At 34.4% G+C, this 19,359-nt stretch overlaps 2 protein-coding genes across 3 annotated transcripts; one reads left to right on the top strand and one right to left on the bottom strand.

The window, feature by feature from the left end:
* The first annotated feature begins 21 nt into the window (after positions 1 to 21).
* LOC130625696 (transmembrane protein 267-like) lies at positions 22 to 5,983 on the top strand. 2 transcript variants are annotated; one of them, XM_057440799.1, is made up of 3 exons: positions 22 to 172; positions 383 to 531; positions 4,839 to 5,983. In XM_057440799.1, exons 1-3 carry the CDS (start codon positions 37 to 39, stop codon positions 5,172 to 5,174), a joined length of 621 nt encoding a protein of 206 aa, XP_057296782.1. In that variant the 5' UTR covers positions 22 to 36; the 3' UTR covers positions 5,175 to 5,983. The 2 variants fall into 2 exon arrangements, with proteins under 2 accessions (XP_057296782.1, XP_057296781.1); XM_057440798.1 differs by having other exon boundaries at positions 88 to 531.
* A 1,635-nt stretch (positions 5,984 to 7,618) lies between these two features.
* On the bottom strand, positions 7,619 to 11,180 carry LOC130625695 (hatching enzyme 1.2-like). The gene is made up of 5 exons (XM_057440797.1): positions 10,991 to 11,180; positions 10,030 to 10,203; positions 9,130 to 9,271; positions 8,296 to 8,471; positions 7,619 to 7,867 (listed from the first exon to the last, which is right to left on the bottom strand). Exons 1-5 carry the CDS (start codon positions 11,163 to 11,165, stop codon positions 7,641 to 7,643), a joined length of 894 nt encoding a protein of 297 aa, XP_057296780.1. The 5' UTR covers positions 11,166 to 11,180; the 3' UTR covers positions 7,619 to 7,640.
* Between the last annotated feature and the right edge of the window lie 8,179 nt (positions 11,181 to 19,359).

The raw sequence follows: 19,359 nt of genomic DNA on the forward strand, positions 1-19,359 counted from the left end.
TAAAATGACTACAATAGGGGCAAAAGTCTACCTTGGATGCCTTTACTTCGGCAAAATCCTATAACAACTAATATCCACAGTTATCAATATCACAACATTACGCTGCTTCATGGCCTCCTGTTAATTTCTTTCTTTGCTTGGCATCTAGACAGAGCTTACACTGGAAATGAAGGTTTAATATTATATTTTTATGTTGAAGTTATATATTTTATTCTAAAGTTGATTTTGCAAATGAAGAAAGTGTGTGTTTATTTGTTGCTATATATTCTCAAGATTATTCCACTCGTTGTTGCTTGTATTATTTTGGATTATTTGTTGAAATCCCGAATTCTAGAAGGTTTTCGTCACAACTTATTACTAAAAGCGATATCCGACAACTTAGGTCATGGTATAGTTGCAGCAATCGCGTGGCTTGTTATACTTGATTATCAACATGATATAAAAAGTCTGATGCAGGTCATATTATGTGGTATGGCGGCTTGCTGTATTGATGTAGATCATTTTTTGCATGCTGGCTCGTTAAAACTACAGGTGATTTATTGTTTTTGTTAATAAGTTATTTTTTGTCTATTTTTTGAAAATGCCAACCACATAAGGCCACCATCAAGGATATGTTTTGTTCGCATCCTAAAGATCCTGCAAAAATGAGAGGGTTGGTTGGGCTTATTTTTTTCCAGGATTTTAAGAACAGAGCAAGTGAATTTGTTCCCAGGCCAAAAAACAGTATAGCCCCACTCAGCATCGTTTGCAGACCCTTTTTCGCCGCCCTGTTAGCTATCAATAGCCACAGACAAAAATGTTACGAAAAAATAATTCACTTTACCCTCTCAGTTAAAACAGGATATCTCAAAAATGAAATAAGACTTTTATATTCTGTAAAAAGAATAATCTCAGATAAAATGTCCATATTATTTAAAGAAAATTTTTTTGGCACCTGCCCAAAATTGTTAAATTTAGGCCAAAATGTCTTAGATGAATGTCTTCCACAATATCTCTGGAATAAAGTTAAGAAAACACCTTTTTTATTGTCCACAGGTTAGGTTGAATATCTGAAATTAAAACTACCTAATTTTATTGCTGTCCGAAATTGTCCAAAGGCTTATTTTCGGGCCAAATGTGGGAAATATGTGAAAAACGGCCTTTAGAGCCTGTAAGCTTAAAATTTGTTAATTAACTGAATAAAAAGCATTGCTTTGGATTCTGAGGCTATTAAAGATAATGTAGATGAATTATTAGTCTGTCCGAAATTGTCCAAAGGGTTATTTTTGAGCTAAATATGAGAAATATGTGAAAAAGCGGCTTTTAGAGCCATAATGTCAGCTCAAACTTTTTAGAGCTTTTAGACTGTGTCAGCTCAAACAACGCCAAAATTAATGTTTTTTTTAAGCTTGTGTGTGTTGTTTGACGAAGTAACTCTAAATCCATAACACACATGTTTAGGATTTATATATTTGAAAAGGAGAAAAGTAGATCGTTCAAAACTTTTTATTTCAGTAAAATTAAAATAATACAAAAACGTTTCTATATCTTAAAAAATGATAAAAATACAAAATTTCAAAAAATATTGTGGAAGCTGTTTTAATTTTAGGTGTTGCTTGACTGTAGCGAAACAGCCGTGCAGGAGTACCCTTAAGGAATTAATTTTAATGGAATTAATTTTCGGGAGTTTTTGTCAATTTTTGCAAAAATTAGTTCTCATGAAAATTTTGTTATGTGGTATTTGGGTCGGGAAAAAAATTCGATTTTTTTCTGACTTTTAAGCCCGTTTTTTTATTACTAAAAGTGGGTAGGTTTTAGGACGCGAACATTCATACTTTTGATGGCGGCCTTATGTGACCCTGTGTTTTGTATTATTATCTTTTATTTATGTATGTAAAATTTATAGAAAAGTTTGTATATAATCTGCGCCTATTGCAAGAAAAATATATTACTTACTAATTACTGCTACTTAATTACTACTTCATTGACTGGTTTCCTCAGCAATAACATATCATAATAGAAGAGAACATTGTATTATAAAATAAATTCATACAACTAGAATGGATCGGGATCCCAGGCAATAATACGGGCAGGACGAATATATGTATATTACCAAATAATCAAAATCAGGAATTTTCAGCTTTAACCATTGTTGATCAATCTAATATTAAAATGGACAATGTATAGGTAACTATACCCTTGTCCTAATCATCATTCATCATCAATCTGGGCTTAATGTCCGTTTCCATGCTAGCATTAGTTTGACGGGTATATTAATCACCCTCTTCCAATCTGTTCTAGACTGTGTTAGATCTAAACTCAACTTCCTCTGTATCAAGTCTATCCTTTATAACCTCCTGCCAAGTCTTTCTCGGTCTGCCTCTGGACTTTGCCCCAGGAACTATCAAGTCTCTACACTTTTTTACCCAATTATCCTTCTTCATTCTTTCCAAGTGCCCCAGCCAATTCAATCTTCTTATCTGGATAACATCTTTAATTCTACGGAGACTTAGCCTGCTTCTTAGCTTATCTGAACTCTTTCTGTCTCTCAGACTGGCGTTATACATCTACCTAACCATTCCCATATCATTTCTTTCTAAACGGTCAAGATCTTCCTGCTTCACTGCCCATGTCTCACTACCGTACAACATAACACTTCTTACACAGGCCTCATACAACTTACCTTTTACCTTAACTGTCAAGACTCTGCTAGTCAAGAAGTAACTCTCTGAACTTTTTCCAAGCAGAACCTACCCTGCAAGTAACACTTCTTCCAAAACACCCCTTTACTACCCTACATATCACCAAGTAACAGAAGTTCTCAACTATCTCTAACGAGCCACTGTTGTACATCATTAAAGCTGGAAATACTTCATTCTCTATAATCTCACCTTTGCAACACTTGCATACAAACTGAATGTCAGCTCTTAACCTTCCATCAATCGACAACCTGTTCTGAACTTTATCGACAGCGCTTCTAGGACTAGAACAAACAACAAAGGACTAAGTACAGAACCCTGATGTACACCAACATTTACACTAAAATCATCATTAAGTGAATCGTTAACCCTGACACGACTTCTAGCATTGCTGTACATAGACTGTACCATCGTAACTATGCACTCATCCTAATATGCAAGGTATTTTAGAGGCTTGATGAGTGATAATGAAAACAAGCAGGTAGACAAGTTAACATTCCTATCATGTATTAACCAATATGGCCTCGAGTGAAGTTCCTTGTATAAGTTGTCTTAAATTTACCTCAAGGCAACAGAAAAGTTACTTCCATCACCACAATTGACATGAGCTAAATTTTCATTAGGTCAATTTTCCAAGTAAGAGAATAAAATTACTATAATTAAATTACTATAAAGTATGCAAACATAAAAGGTTTTTTTCATTTTTTTTTAACTACCATCAATTCTCCCCACATGCTAATGGGAATATTTCAAGATCACTGTTGCAGCAGACTTGTTTTAATGCGTACAATTGGAGTGCACAGATAAGTATCATAAGGAATGTTAATTATGGATGGAGTACATCTAAATTCAATGGCTATAGTTTTAAGTCACGATGGGTTGTTGTATTTTCTTAAACAAGTTTGCGAATCAGTTAATTTCAGGGTTTTTTTTCTGAATGGCTGACTTTAGTATATTTCGCAATTAAAAATAATGCATTCGTTTTTTATAAGCATACAGTTGATTTGGACTAAGGCTCAGTATGTTTTAGATGTTTCCCATTTGATGTTTTGCAATATGCTTAATTCCTCGTTTAAACCTTTTCTTATCAAGAATAAAGAATTCACTGCAGTGTTTTTAAAATGATTCGAATGCATATTACTGATTCGAATGCATTTTAGAAAAAGGTTAGAATGCTTGATAAAACTGTCTCTTAGTTAAAAAAACCCTAGATATGTAACTTAAAAGCAAAAATTACAGAAATCGATAATTGTATCTATCCGAAATTTTTGCCGCTGAACATTTATACGCCGAAATTTTTGGTTAAGGTACCTTATCGGTTAAAAATATGTCGGACTTTTATTTCGTCGTTTAAAATATTTCGTCAGTTAAAAATTTCGTCACCTGGCCTAAATTTCGTTACTTTTAACCGACAAAATGTCTTAACCGAGTAGATAAAAAATTAGTAGAATTTTTTTTTTAAAATTGTTTGCTTTTTTCGTCTATTAAAATAACGTCTTCCTCCACCATTCTCGCTGTTAATTCGTTCGGAGGCAATCAAATCGGCAAACTATGCTAATGCCAGAATTAAAAATCCTTTTCGAGAGAAAATTCATCAGCCTTCTGTGTAATTACTTTAACATGCAAAATTTGATTTTTGCTTTATTATCTCATCTTCCCGTCGCAAATCGCACATAAAATTTCGTCAGTTAAAAATATTCGCCGGATAAAAATTTTCGTCGGACTTTTATTTCGTCGAACTTTTATTTCGTCGGTTATAATATTTCGTCAGTTAAAAATTTCGTCACCTGTCAAATATTTCGTAACTTTCAACCGACATATTTTTAACCATTAAGGTATGTTGTGAGCATTATGCTTAGTTTCAGAGAAATTTGAGCTTAAGTATGCTAAAATACTTATTATAAAAAGAGTGTATGTAGCTGCAACGCTACATATTATGGAGAAACGTCACGCCACTTAAGGATAAGAGCCGGCGAACACATCGCTCTTACAGGTAAATCTGTGTTGCCTAGTAACAGCGCTGTTAGCGATCACTTGCGGGTTTGTAAAAATCGACAATTATGGCTCACGGCTATAAATCATTGATTATTCTTTAAAGTGGGAGTTGACACCTGAAACGCGTCGAAACAATTGACCTACTTAGTTTTGCCTTTATTTTAGGATGCTGTACATCTGTCATCACGACCTCCGTTTCATAATTCAAGTATTTTTCTTATATTGTTCTTATTGCTACTGCTTCAAAACTTTTACCTCAAACTTAACTCAATGTTCTCTACTTTCCTGCTGATAATTATCACAGCTTTTGTGTCTCATCATTTGCGTGATGGAAACAGGCGAGGATTGTGGTTTTGGCCGCTCGGGAGCACAAGGGCTCTGAGTCCTGATTTTGTGTACATAACAGCAGAATGTTTGTTGCCCGCGTGTATCTGGAAAATTCAGTGGATGTTAAATGTTACAGCTGAAGCAGAAAGTATAACTACAACACTTGATGTCTAATGCAGATAATATCTACAGTACTTGATGTCTAGGGAAAAATATCCGTTACATGCATTATAGAAGATTTTATAAAAGAATGTATGTCACGTACTCACTAATGCCCAGTAATAAATTTCGCGAAAGACGACATTTAAGAAAATTTTTGTTATTAAAGTAAACAAACAGGCTGGTGACTAAAACAAAAAGTTCCACATATAAACAGAAAGTTCGTACAACCAAAATCGAGATTCTGCATAATTGAAGATATAATCGCATTGGTTTAAAATATGAAAGCATTTGTGATTTTAGCTTGAGTAACTTTAAAATATATAAAGGATCGAGTTAATTTGAATATATTATATATTTATTAATAACCCACTGAGTATGTCAAGGCCCACGCTACGATTTTAAAAGAGGGGCTAAAGTTAATGACTTCATGGAGGACCCACCATAGTTGGGTCCAAATGTGAAAAATTTTGATTTTTGCTTAAAAACGCACTGTTAGAGGTTAAGAAATGTATGAATTACAATATTTCAATAGGCAATATCGTCATTAAAATTTTGAAGAAAAAAAGAACACTGCTTTGCAAAAATGTCCCTCCTTGGTCTCCCCGATAGCGCGAGCCCTGGTGTTGGTTATTTTATATTGTATTTTCTTATTATATATTTTTTATTGTTAAATTATATATAAGTTATATATATATAAATTATACTTAACTTCCCTTAACATCAAGTTAACAAGCATATGATATTTTTTTTGATGAACAGAATTTAACATAAAGTGTATATGAATTAAAATTTATTGTTACATGTTTTATATGAGCATTGGATTTTCGGATTTTCGTTAATTGAAAATGCCTTTCTTCTCCTTCTTTTGCCGGTGTGATTTTAACTCTTTTTATGTCCTTACGCCCCTGTATCCAACGGGGCGTATCCATCCCGTAACACACCCAATTAAATCGTTATCGGGCCATCGTCAAGTGCGTCATGAAAGTTAACTAAATGTACGCGGAATTTGAATTAATTGTTAAATGAATTCCAAGCCAAATAAGAACCTATTTCGTTCGATTGATTTTGAGTAGAATACTTTTGATAAACATGATAAGGTTTCTTAACTAAACAAATATGTATATACAGTAGACGTCCGTTAATTCGAATGCCGCTTAATTCGAAATTTCCATTATTTCGAACAAATTGAGAAGTCCCTTGAGTTTGGTTAAAGTCTTATAATAAAGTCTTATATTTTGAGCTGCTTAATTCGAATTCCGCTAATTCTAACATTGCGCTAATTCGAACAATTTTTAGTCCCAAGGCTACATTATGCTCGTTAATTCGATCTTTTGTGTATCGATAAATAAAATCTCACAGGAAAATAAAAACATTTTTAATCATTTTTATTGCATCAATGGTGGCAAAATTTCTTTCAATTTATCGGTTAAATTGACATTTCCAATAAAATGAAGTTTACGAAAAATTTGGAGGCCTTGCCCATCTCCAAGCAAACAACGTTAGAAGATTTTTATAAAAAGTTATAGTGAAGTTGTAATAAAGTTATATTAGCATAAAACCTTTAAACGTTATTAAAATTCTTGTTTTTTCTGAACTTCCGATAATCCGAACATCGTTAATTCAAAAAAAAAATAATTTAGTCCCTAGCGTGTTCGAATTAACGGACGTCTACTATACCTGATGATCCCTCGCTTAAAGCCACGCTAAATTCAACGAATCACCAAATTTTATTCTCTCATGGTAGTTTTGATAATAAATCCTATGGCTTTTATTAGTGGTGACATAGCTATCGGATAGAAAGTTCGCAAGGGGTTGGTATCTATGCTAATCAAAAATTTGCGGATGTATATGGCCGTTGCGCGCCGCCAAAAACCAGTCTTTACTGTGTCGGATAGACGGATAACTTCCAAATACTATTTGATTTTCACAATCAAGAATTTTTCTAATCTTTTTCAAGGCTGATCTCCATTAAGCGAATTTTTTCCTGTTTTTTTTCGGTAATATATTATTTTCTGGTCAGCCAAAGGTTTATTTATTACATTTCTATTTTTAATTCATCAAAGTATGCAACACTCATTCGTTCCAGGCTTTTAAAAATTTAATCTACCCACGACCGGGAAAGATGGTAGCGTATGCGTTTTAAGATGGTAGCGTATATGGCGGTGCGCCAGAACAATGAAGTGATTTGAATTTAATTATTTGAACTAGTCGTTAGCCCGTGGAAACATCTACGATTTCGCCCGTCGCAGCTAGCTACCATTTTGCGTGACAGACGGACGGAGAGACGTATACGGCCATTATAAAATAGATTCTTTGATCGATGTTAGAAGGAATTGGTACCAAAGTAGTTAATTTTGAAATCTGGGAACGTAGAACTTTAATTATTTTTCTCCGTACGGCATTGTTCAAAAGTTAAAAAAGGATCCCTCGCAACGAAAATAATAATTGACTCAGTATATAATATATAGTATATTTCTGTTATATTTTACATTCGTAATATTTATTGATCTGAATAGCATCTTGTATACTTATGTACGACCGTTGACCAAACTTTACACCATCTTTCTTAGCTTTGATGGTTGTTCTGAAGTATGGAAACTTCGAGAAAGCGTTCCATTCGTAGTGCATGATGGAATCATAGTCGTAGGGACTTCCACGGCTATCAATCTGGCTGTGAGAATATTTCTTGAAGTTGTATTTCATGTCTAAATTTCAGAAAAGTGAGAAATCAAAATGTTAGTTCAAAACCGACAGGCTCCGTTCTTCAATACAGAACATCTAACAAATCCAAGGGAGGAGGTCCTAAATAATTTTTGGCCCCGGTAGCTTATATTCCTGTGATAACGATGCGGGCAATGTCTACGACGGGCGAAAATCAACAAACCTGTGGAATCTTCTACTGGCTACCTGGTGGACGAGGATGAAATAGGCTACCTATTAGTTCATATTGGATGTATACTGTATATAAAAAACATTCTCGTCCAAATTTTTTAAATAAATGTCGACACTTTTCAAAGTGTATCTCAAAGACCCTCTCAGGCCAAAAATATGAATATTTTAATTAGATTTATTTGAAAGAGTTCTGCGCTTTTTTCTTTGAAAAGTTTGTGTTGATTCATGTGGTTGAACTTACCCTCTTTGATGTTATCCCAAACTATTTCGACATAGTTGTCTCGATCTGGTCTCGATTGTTCATGATGTAATCCTAAAGCATGGCCAATCTCATGGATAGCAATGCCTTTAGTGAAGCAGCCGAATCCTAATGAAAGTTTTTGTTTTCCTCCTGTCTTACCAACGTGAGAGTAGCACCTGAAAAATACTCTATAAGTTAGCCATCTTCGTTATATAAAAGGTTATAACAACCTCGTTCCCAAGGCTCTTCGTCTTTTTGATTACTCCGTAACAACAGCTGAGGGCAAAAAGGCCACGAAGACAAGGTTGATCATTTTAATGAAATTAGTTTTATTGGTAACTTGAGGCATCAATTTTTTATTTTTGGCTAAATTTTAATACCTTGTGGTTCAGTTTAATGATCGGAAGTGTATAACAAAATATAGGAGATTTAGTTGTGAAATACGAAAATGAATGCTAAGCGACATCTTTACGGTGTTTTCCTGTAGTAATTTGCAGATCAGAATATATGAAAAACAACTTTTCTCCCATTGGAAAAAGTGTTTCCAAAAGAAACTTTTGCAAAATTTTTGTATTTTATTTGTAAAAGCTTCTGTGGTTGTACAAATAGATTATGTTAAACGCGCGTGTCCTTAGTTCTCAACCTCGTCTCCAGAGCTTTTCTACGCCTATGATATTACGGCCATCCTGACAGAATATCATAGGCGTAAAAGAACCCTGAGGACAAGGTTGATTAGTGCTCAACAGCAGCTTCAGCTTGGCCTTAATTTCCGTCAAAAAATTATTTGAGAGAACTGATTAAGGGTGTAAAAATTAGGATCGAAATAAGTCGTACTTTCCAAAACCATCATCAATGAATTCAACATAATCACGTTCATTTGTGCGTGGTTTGAATTTGATACAAGTTTTCTTTTCCCATGCCTCCATAGCATTCTTAATCGCTCTTTCAGTTGGTCCTTTGATCCCCTTTATACCACCTTAAAAGGAAATAAATAATTAAACCATGTTGGGAAATGTTTATACGGAATTTAACAAGCGGCTGAACGAAATCTGCCATGGCGGATTGTTTAAAAATGAAACTCGTCCCCAGGGATCTTTTTTCTCTTTCTGATAATCTCGAACAGCGGAAGAGATAGTTTGATTGTTTTGCTCCGCTATTTTTTTTTTTTTTTGTCGGGGAAGCAAACTTCCCCGCAATACAACCCGAGAAAAATAATACGACGGCTGGCTGATAATACTAATTTTTATACCCAATTAGGTTGCAAAGATGACCAGCCGGTGTTAAAGCTATTTCTTCTTGCCGTCCGATCTTGTTAGAAAGAGAAAAGAAGCCTTAGGGATGAGATTGGCTATGAGCATTTTCCTAATTTTTCTGGAGTGTTTGGTCATAAACGTTTCCTCACTACATCACCTCTTTGTTAGATGTGCATTAAGCTTAATATTTAATATCAAATAAATTACCCCTTCGTTTTATAAAAAAATTTCAGGTACTAAAATTACAAAGAAATTAAGAAACCCAAACCCTTTGCTTGCATTCTTAGAATAGAGAGACAAGCAGTTTTTTCGACGTTGTAATAAAAAGCACAGACAATAACAATAAAATGATGCGCCTTAAAGACAGTTGTCTCTAGTGTGCAAACTCGTCCCCAGCGCCTTTTTTCTCTTTTAAAAAAAAGAGACAAAAGGCGCTGGGGACAAGTTTGTCTAGTGTGATGAACAACTTAACACTACTTACTTATACTGGAATGAAAAACGTATGGTACGACACCGTTTTTCCATCTATACCAAGTTGACTTTTGTATAGCATAACCAGTATTGATTTTATCCACATCACCACCCTTCAGTGCTGTATCAATTTGGAGTTTACTCATCACCATATCCCCTTGAAACAAGAATCCACTGTCGATAGCTAGAACGACAAAGAAATAATACAAAAGATAAATAAAATAAGATAAATAAAAATGAAAGTGTAATATAAAAGTACATTTTTACACAATCTCGTCATTTGACTGATATCAACGCCAAAAGCTGTTACTGGACGGCTGATATTTCTTTACCGTGTCGGCGTCGATTTTTAAAAAAAGCAATATTTCCTTGGTTGGTACAAAATCGGAGTTCTATACTAAGTTATCGTGGTTTGCGCTACGTAATGTATGATTGGTAATGCAAGAAAGTGCTGCCCCAAATAAAGAATAAATACTTATGTTGGCGAACCCCGTAAATACTTATGTTGGCGAACCCCGTTACAAGATATAAGTTGAAAAGAGTGTAATTGCTGTATGATTATATTTTCATGTACGACATAAAATTAAGTAAATATTAACATTAGGGCAAAATTTAGCTAGTTACCTGCAAGTTTCACGGCAACGCTATCATGAGAATCAAAATGGCGGCTCGAACTAAAGAGTTGTTTTGTTAATATAGTACTTTATCATATCTTTTCTTTTCGAATTCAACCCTGCCCTGACTTGCAGGCCGCCATTTTTAAGGTTTGTATTGGGTTGAGTCGCTAATATAACAATCATACTTTCAAGTTTAAAAGTAAGATAACCCCTCGAACGAAAGAGTAGTTTTGTGAAAAAGTACTGAATTAAGATTTTATTTTTTTAAATTCAACCCTGTCCTGAATTGCAGGCCGCTGCAGTTTATATTTTCAAGGTGTGTATCAGTTTAAATTGCTAATATGACAGCCATACCTTCAAGTTTGACAGCATCATCAACAGGCTTTCCAAACACCACACAGACCCCACAAATAACAGTAGCCACTAACAACTTCATCCTCCCTGGGTAACGTGACGAAGAATTATGTGCAAATATTTCAAACGCACATTCTTTTTTGAAGAGTGTTGTTGGTGTAAGGTGTACAAACATGTTTAACTTCACAGGGGGTAACAAGCGACTTAATGAAGTTAGAAAGGGTGTCTTATGTTTTCACTTTGTATTATAACACAAATCTACAAAATAATATTTTAATCTTGAAAGTTAAGTTATTGATAGGTTCCTAGTGTTGTGCCCAAGTGATTTTTAAGATTCATATTAAAACGTATATAGAGATAAAATTTGTCCTTGTAAGTTCTTTCATCTTGTGAGTTCTTTAATCCCGCAAATACCTTGGCCAATACCAGTCCCATAGTTGCACCGCCATAACCGCCGGCAAATAGTTTAGCAAGAAAAATGCTCCCCATGTCTGCCTTAGGAAGAGGATGAATTTAGCTGTCCAACCGTACCAAAGATGAACCATCTAAGACCTGTTCTTGAACACCAGTTGCGGTTTAGGTTTTAAGAAGCTTACTGAAAAAAAGGATATTTTCAAACACAGACCGTTTTTTTCGTTTTTTAAAGGTTAAAAAGCATTCTAAGACAAATCCAGGGGGTCGTCCGTCCTTTAAATGTCGCATTTTATATGGCATCTTATTATATAGGAGGAGTTCCAGATTTCTTCTAAAGCTATCCACCCCTTGTGCTTGTTTAGTGTTTTGAAAGCTGAATCAATAAGAGTGCTTCTCTTGCGCCAACAGAAGGGTGCCCTTTGAATCCGTAAAACTAAAACTTCCAATTTTGTTGTTTAAATAAAAGGGGCTACTAAAATAACCTTCTAATGAGATTTTTACGATTTTTTGCGAAGAATAGTTCAGGTCTTATTGAGGTCTTCTCAAAAAGTCTTAGTGTGTTTTGTAGGAGGGTAAAGAGCATCGTTGCGCATGCGTTTTATCACAACATCGAAAAAACTTTGCAAACCTGGGGTTGAGGTTTATGGACTAAAAATGAAGTATTGAACATGTGTGCGCTTTCCGTTTTCGTCACCAGAGCTCTTGAGCATTCTTATCCCAAGGTCTCTTGGCCCCTGAGCCGTTTTTACAAAGCTGATCAGGATAGCAAAATGTCGTAGAAATAAGGTTTCACTTTGAAGTAATGTCGGTATTATCTCTAAAAGCTCTGGGGACGATAATATGCGTTTTCGCTAGAGACAGATTCTTTCACAAATCTACCTAGTTTCCAGGTCATTTGGCCTTTTTAATGGATTTGAAGGTGTGCCCGTAATAATGACTCTATGTAAGAGACAATCGAGTAATACTACATCAATAAAAAAACTGGCTGAATATCGCCCTTGTAACAGTGCTCCTCGTCACGGAATGCAAGCAAGAATGTTTGTAAGTCAACAAAGCATGCTGGTTAAATATTACATTTTTTCATCATTATCTATCTCTTTTATATATATTATAATCCAATGTTAAAATGATCTTGCATTCATTTTTAAACGGATTCATACTTTATAAATAAAAAATGAATCACGGCTCCTGGAAAAGAATCTTTACTTTTTTCTAGATTACGACAAAATAGGTAAAGAATGGCACCCCGGCTTCACAATTAAAACAATATTTAGTTATGAATAATTTTAAATTATAAAAACGTTTTATAAACCGTGATGGAGTGAAATAACTTTTGAGTGGAGATTATCTTATATATTAATTTCCTTGCGTGAGTAAAACTGTGAGTCCACGACATGGTACGATGGCCCCTATGGCTCACTTCTCTTCTAAATCAAAAACACTTCTCTTCTATATAACGAAACACTTCTCTTCTGTATTTTGACACTTCCCTTCAGTATTTTGACACTTCTCTTCTGCACTTAACACTTCTCTGCATGTGGCTCTTTACAACTTGAATTCTAAAATCTGGTCCGCAATTTTACATCATTGGTCCGTAGTTTTAACCTTTTGTGAGGTTTATTACACGGGACCAGTCCCCTCGCCATGTGTCATATTTTTCAACCGTCGTCAAGCAAGCATGAGCATGAAGTCTGTGGTACGTGAAATTGTTAAAGAGGAGCTTGAAAATGCCTGCTCGTCCCTGACAGCAACTACAATAACACCATCAGCCACAAGGTCTTCGCTGTCTTGTGTAGCTAACACAAGTCATGCTAGCAGTAGTGGTAGAACAAGTAACGTATCAAGTAGGTTGACCACCCAACTAACCACCATCAATAAGAAAAAGAGTGGAAAATAATTAAATCATATGGAGTTGCCGTAAATAGAACAACTGTGATGGAAATTCTGAGAGAATTAGACCCTGAAGGTGTTTCTTCAAGAAAAAAGAAAAGATTAAGAAGAAAAAATTATTGCGTTCCTTAGCCAGATTTTTTGTGGCATCTTTGACGGGCACGACAAACTTAAGCCGTTTGGTTTTAGTATCCATGGTTGTATAGACGGTTTCTCCTGTCGGCTTATTTGGTTAGAAGTTAGTAGAACGAACAAAAAGCCTGAAGTTATTACAAACTTTTTTATAAAATCTATTAAGCAGTTAAATCGTCTTCCAGCAAGAATAAGGTCTGATGATGGTACTGAAAACTGTATTTTGGAAGCTGTTCAGATTGCATTAAGATCTCAGCATAATGACAAATATGCTGGCACTGGCAGTTTTATTGTTGGTACATCAACAGCTAATCAAAGAATCGAATCTTTTTGGTCACAACTTTCAAAAGACAGACCAAGTTGGTGGAGGTTATTTTTTAGAGAACTTGCAGACTTGGATTTTTAGATGCCGGTGATGCACTCATTGCTGAATGTGTACGCTACTGCTTTATGGATTTGATCCGAAGGGACCTTAATGAATTTGCGATTCATTGGAATCAACATCTGTTAGCACCAAGCAAAGGTGCTACTGCTCCCCCTGGAAGGCCTGATACCTTGTACTTTGTTCCAGAATTATATGGTTGCGAGTCTTTTAAAAAAACTTTAGATCTTAATGAGCTAGAAGAGTTTAGCGAACTATCTGTACCAGATCACGATAATGAGCCTGAATTTATTGAATTTGCGGAAACAGTTCTTCCAATGGAGGGTTTCTCCAAACTTAAGCCAGAGACAGCTCATGAAGCTATTGATTATTATATCGCCTTGATTTGTGCAGTAGAAAGATATATGTAATACAACACCTGTAACAATGTAAAATGCTTGGATTTTAGAAATATATATATCTTCTTTTTTGAAAACCACGAGTTCTTTTCCCAACAAACATCACAATGTTTATTGCTGCAAAAAAATATCTTGTTTTTTGAAAACCACGAGTTCTGTTCCTAACAGACATCACAATCAATGTTTATTCCCGCACACTAGATAAAAAAAACTATCTCGTATTACGCTTCTGGAACCGTATAAGAATATAGCTTAAAATTTCGCAAAGTTTTTCCCGCGAAAAATCTAACTTTGTAGAAACGTTCATATGCACCCGTAAGAATTTATGCAAACTTTACTGGGTCCAAAATTTCCTATGCGCAGGGCCTGGGGTGTGCCATTTATTCATAAACAATATTTGAATAAATTCATATATTAAGGACCAGATTTTTTTTTTTTTTTTAAATACAATCTAAAAATTGTTACTTCAATACAAAAGCATTTACAAACATAATAAACAAAATAAATTAGATATAGATTTAACAGTTCATTAACTTGGTACAACCGAACTACTTGATACAACTTGACAACTCACTCAAAACAATATCATCCCCCATTTCGATTCTTTTATAAATCCCTCTCGAACCTCTCAAACAAAGCAAACAAGCATGAATTAAAGCAAAACAAATCTTAGTTCTGACCCAAGATGATGCAACAGAAATATTTATTTTACGTTTTTCGGCGATCATTTCTGAGAGACGCTTGTAAAAAGTCGCACACTCTCTTCCCATTCCTCCGTAAAGAGAAAATACCAGTGGCGTGAATGTCCCGTTATCAACTTTGTTGATGCGAGTGTTGTATTGCCTTTTCTTCTCCGCCTCATTCTTTGCATAGCATTGTTGGAGAGTATGCTGAAGGTGTCTCGAAGCGTTGGGATCAAAAACCCTTACGTTAAGGACCAGATTCAGTCTGGGAAATTTTCGAGCTAATGGAAGAGAAGTGTTTTGCACTTGGAAGAGAAGTGTTTTGCACTTGGAAGAGAAGTGTTTTGCACTTGGAAGAGAAGTGTTTCGAACGGAAGAGAACTTTAGGTATCAAAGTAGAGAAGTGTTTTTATACAGAAGAGAAGTGTTGTTATACAGAAGAGAAGTGTTTTGACTAAGAAGAGAAGTGTTTTTATTGAGAAGAGAAGTGAGCCATAGGGGCCATCGTATTTTTGAGTATTCTCTACTCTTTCATTCAAAATAAATCTTTAAAAAAACATTTGAAGAAGAGCATGGTTTTATAAATTAATCATAGCAAGGTTCTGTAAGGTTTTTTCATGTTTTATTTTCAGTTTTGATTATATTATTGTTGCCAGACATGTTTTATAGCTAGCATCATAAAAAGCCAACCACCACCAACAACTAGCTAGCTAGCTAGGAATATATATATATATATGTAGCCATGTTCTTTATACCTAGCTAAGTCTCCAGTTTATATTTAAGTGACTAGCTATTAGCTGCTGTAGCTAGCTAATGCTAGCTTTAAACTAAAGATTCCCAGTATATGTATTCCCACAAAACACATCAAACGTTATTAACCCTGAAAATTTTAAACATTTTCCTGGGTTTTTTTTGGTTTGCGAAGTTCTTTTCCTCCAAATATTCTGAAAATACAGTTCAGAAATTACTTATTTTTAAAATGTAAATTTAATTTGTTTCAAATTGTGGGCAAAAACCTTAATCAGCATGCTAAAAGAACTGACTTTTCTTTATTTAGAATTACTAAACACAACCATTTTCTTACATTTAGTGTAAACTTTTGTGCGTACGACTTATATTTAATACACCAAAAGAGCTACTTTGTTGATTTCAATTTTATACTCTTTGTAAGCTATTTTTTTCTTCTTTTTGACATTTCTGTTTTACCACTCAATTTTTACATTTTATAAGTTATTTGGAACAGAATGGTATGAAATAGACCAAAATACCTGATTTTAGTTGTTTTAATTTACAGGCTGTGTCTGTGAAACTTTAAGGGGAACATTTGGTGGAAGACAATGACATGACATATACTGATAGAACTGATTTTTGTTGTGTTAGATGTTATATCTGAACCTTTTTGACATTTTATGTTAATTTTGCGAGGAAGGACCATATATATATACACAGAAGAAGAATTCAATTTTACACCTTGCAAGCTTTGTTTTTCTATATTTTGTATAAATTCTTACTGGGGAGGACTCCGTGCAATATATCGAAATGACTGATCCTTCTCGATTTAAATTTTATGTGTTCTAAATCGTATATAGTTTTGAAAATTTTGTGTAAGATTTAATGGGTAAGGGCTAGATGCAATATGTCAAAAAAACTTTTTTTGTTGAATCAGAAGCACTCCCTACAACCATTCTTTTTTTTACAGTTTGTGAAGCTTTTGTGAGGAAAGAGTGTATGCAATATTATCGAAATAACTGATTTTTGTTGCAAACTGTTTTTCTTTGGCATTTTGGATTAAAATATTGTTTTAGAGGGCATATGCAGTAGATATATGTACTGAAATAGTTAAATTTTGCAAACTTTGATTTTGTCGTTACCTCTCATTTTTTACATTTTGATTAAACTTTTGTGGGAGACCGTCGGTATGCGAAGGACCAAAATAAGAGATTTTAGTATTATTTAGAATTTGTATTTTGTGTTGCAAAATTGGTGCAAAAATTGACATAAAATGAACTTATATACAGATTGATTGCTGTTGTTTAACATGACTCATTATGACTTATATATATATTTTATGAAAATTTGTGACAGAATACTATGTGAGATTTGAAATTTTGTTTACTTTATTGATGGTAAAACAGCATGCAAATTGCTAAAAGGACTTTATTAATTTTAGATTTAAACACCGTTTTTTTGTTGGCATTTTGTCTAAAGTTTGGTGAGGAAGGACTGTATGCAATATATCAAATAATGTTTTATTACATTATAATTTGTCCTTGCAAATCCCTTTTTTTACACCTTAGATAAAAAATTCTGTCAGAGGCACAATTTATTGTTTATTTTTCACATTGTGTGTCAACCTTTGGCAGGGTTTGAAATAAACTAACTGATAACATATACAATGAGAGAGATTTGTGTTTGACATTGATCAGCTTTTTTGTATATATGTGGCGTTTTGAGTGATTTAAATTTTATGGGTGAGATGTATGTTGAAATGCTTTTGGAAACTTCTTTCCGAATAATTTTCGCATTTGTCAGATGGTCAGAGCAAGTAATTTTAGTAGATTTAGATTTTAAATGTCACATAAATACTGCAGTTGTTGAAAACCTTTAATTTTTTTGGTCATTTATATAATAATGCAGATGTAAGATGCGCACTGCTGTATTGTTTGTTTTTTGATGGACATATATCTGCTACAAAAATTAAATGGAATACAGTGGATTCTTCCACGGGAAACAGCTAGTATATGAATATTATCTTTAGAAGGTATTTAAATTGATGTTATCGGCTATCAAGCCGTCAAAAACAATCTCGTCCCTAGGTTTTATTGGTTTTTAGTATTGAAATGAAAACTGAACAAGGAGCCCTTATTCTCCCCAGAACCGGGTTGGTCAAAAAGAAGCTGACGCAGCTTCTCGCGATTATGGTAATTGCATAATGGCGGTAAGAGGCAAAAAAAAAAAAAAAAAAATTTACACGAATTTGAGGGAGCGGCGAGAACGAGGCATTTATCTTTCCTCTTTTTTAACTCTTCTTATATCTCAACTTAAATGCCTAAAAATAAAACTCAGGGTATGTTATGGTATACAAAAATAAAAACACTAGATATTGTGTCGTAACCACAGGTCCGATATCTATGTTGCGTACGTCACGCGGTGTCTGAAAACTTGCTTTACTGGGTCAGCCAAAATCTTGTTTTGATATTTTTGTTATAACCTGTGCATATAATAAAGGTGGTAATTTTTTGTAGCAAGTTTATGTTGTCGACGAAATAATGCAGAAAATGTTTGACCTTTATATTAACTAACAAACTGTAATTTAAATCACTTCTGTAATTTTGTTCAGCCAATAAGCAAGAGGTACTTTCTCTTGTGCGTAAAACAAAAATGTTTTCAGCATACACAAAGACACACACATCACTGTAAAGTTAGCTCCGAAGGAATGCAGATGGCAAATACCTTCCTATGAAGCTCTTTATCGCTAGGTTTTGTCACCACTGAAAAAAAATCTTCACACGTGCACTTCCAGAAACAATCAGCTCGCTGCATTTAAATCCGAGACTTTCAGAAAATGATAATAATTTCTCCAAAAATCTACCGCACTTAAACGTGTGCCCCACATGTTATATTCTTTGTACCTTCTCAATAGAGCGTTTAAGGGCTGAATTTTATTTTGCGCAGGATCGTTCCTTTTTCAGAGTCCATATATGGATCATCCACTGAAATGGTATTGAACCAATATTCTTCTTTATCAGCCATCACTAAACTAAACAATATTTTCCATACTTTGAAAAAAAAGGAAGCTTACGGTAGAGTTCTGAAACCTTTATAAACATAGCAAATAGAAAATACTTTTAGAAAATAATTTTCTTCCTACGTAATATGTCAGGCGACACAATGTTTTAAACACAAAGGAAGGTAAAAACCGCATAAAAACCACTAACTTACAACCTTGTCCCCAGGACATATTCAGGACATCCAAATATAAAAGCCTAGCAAGTTCTTGCGACAAGGTTGCACTAACTTACTCCTGATCACCAGGTTTGTACGTTTTTTGCTTTATGTAGAATTCCTAAGCAGTAGTGGCTAAATATGACTTAAAGTGTGAGAAATCCAATGAGAACGGACACGGGATAGTCTAGTGTGCATTAAACTAGAGCTATAAAGAGACGTTTCCAGAAAGATTTTTTTGCTTTCTGAAAACTGGTGTAGCTTCTAGTGACAAATAAAGGGACACAAGGGGAAAATTTATGTTAAAAAACAGACTTGATGATGTGATTTTAAAGCTCCGTATATAATTTCTCGCGTAAACTGGTCTTTTGCGGAAAGTAATACGGAAAAATTGCAACCTCGTCCATAAGGCTCTTCTTACACGCTCATTTTTTCTAATTTTGCGACTTTTGTGGGCATGGATTATTTCGTTCTGCAAAATGTAGCGACTTTACAACCTGCCGGCTGTGAGTATTGACCTTTTGG

Source organism: Hydractinia symbiolongicarpus, chromosome 14, assembly GCF_029227915.1.
Source record: "Hydractinia symbiolongicarpus strain clone_291-10 chromosome 14, HSymV2.1, whole genome shotgun sequence".
Taxonomy (NCBI): Eukaryota; Metazoa; Cnidaria; class Hydrozoa; order Anthoathecata; family Hydractiniidae; genus Hydractinia; species Hydractinia symbiolongicarpus.

What these genes read in the sequence shown, in the direction of transcription:
- LOC130625696 (XM_057440798.1), top strand. Translation starts at nt 232, where the DNA reads ATGAAGAAAGTGTGTGTTTATTTGTTGCTATATATTCTCAAGATTATT. An exon ending in CTGGCTCGTTAAAACTACAG is followed by an intron (nt 532 to 4,838) that starts GTGATTTATTGT and finishes CCTTTATTTTAG; the next exon opens with GATGCTGTACATCTGTCATC.
- LOC130625695 (XM_057440797.1), bottom strand. Translation starts at nt 11,165, where the DNA reads ATGTTTGTACACCTTACACCAACAACACTCTTCAAAAAAGAATGTGCG. An exon ending in ATTGATGATGGTTTTGGAAA is followed by an intron (nt 8,472 to 9,129) that starts GTACGACTTATT and finishes AGTATTTTTCAG; the next exon opens with GTGCTACTCTCACGTTGGTA. An exon ending in TTGGGATAACATCAAAGAGG is followed by an intron (nt 7,868 to 8,295) that starts GTAAGTTCAACC and finishes TCTGAAATTTAG; the next exon opens with ACATGAAATACAACTTCAAG.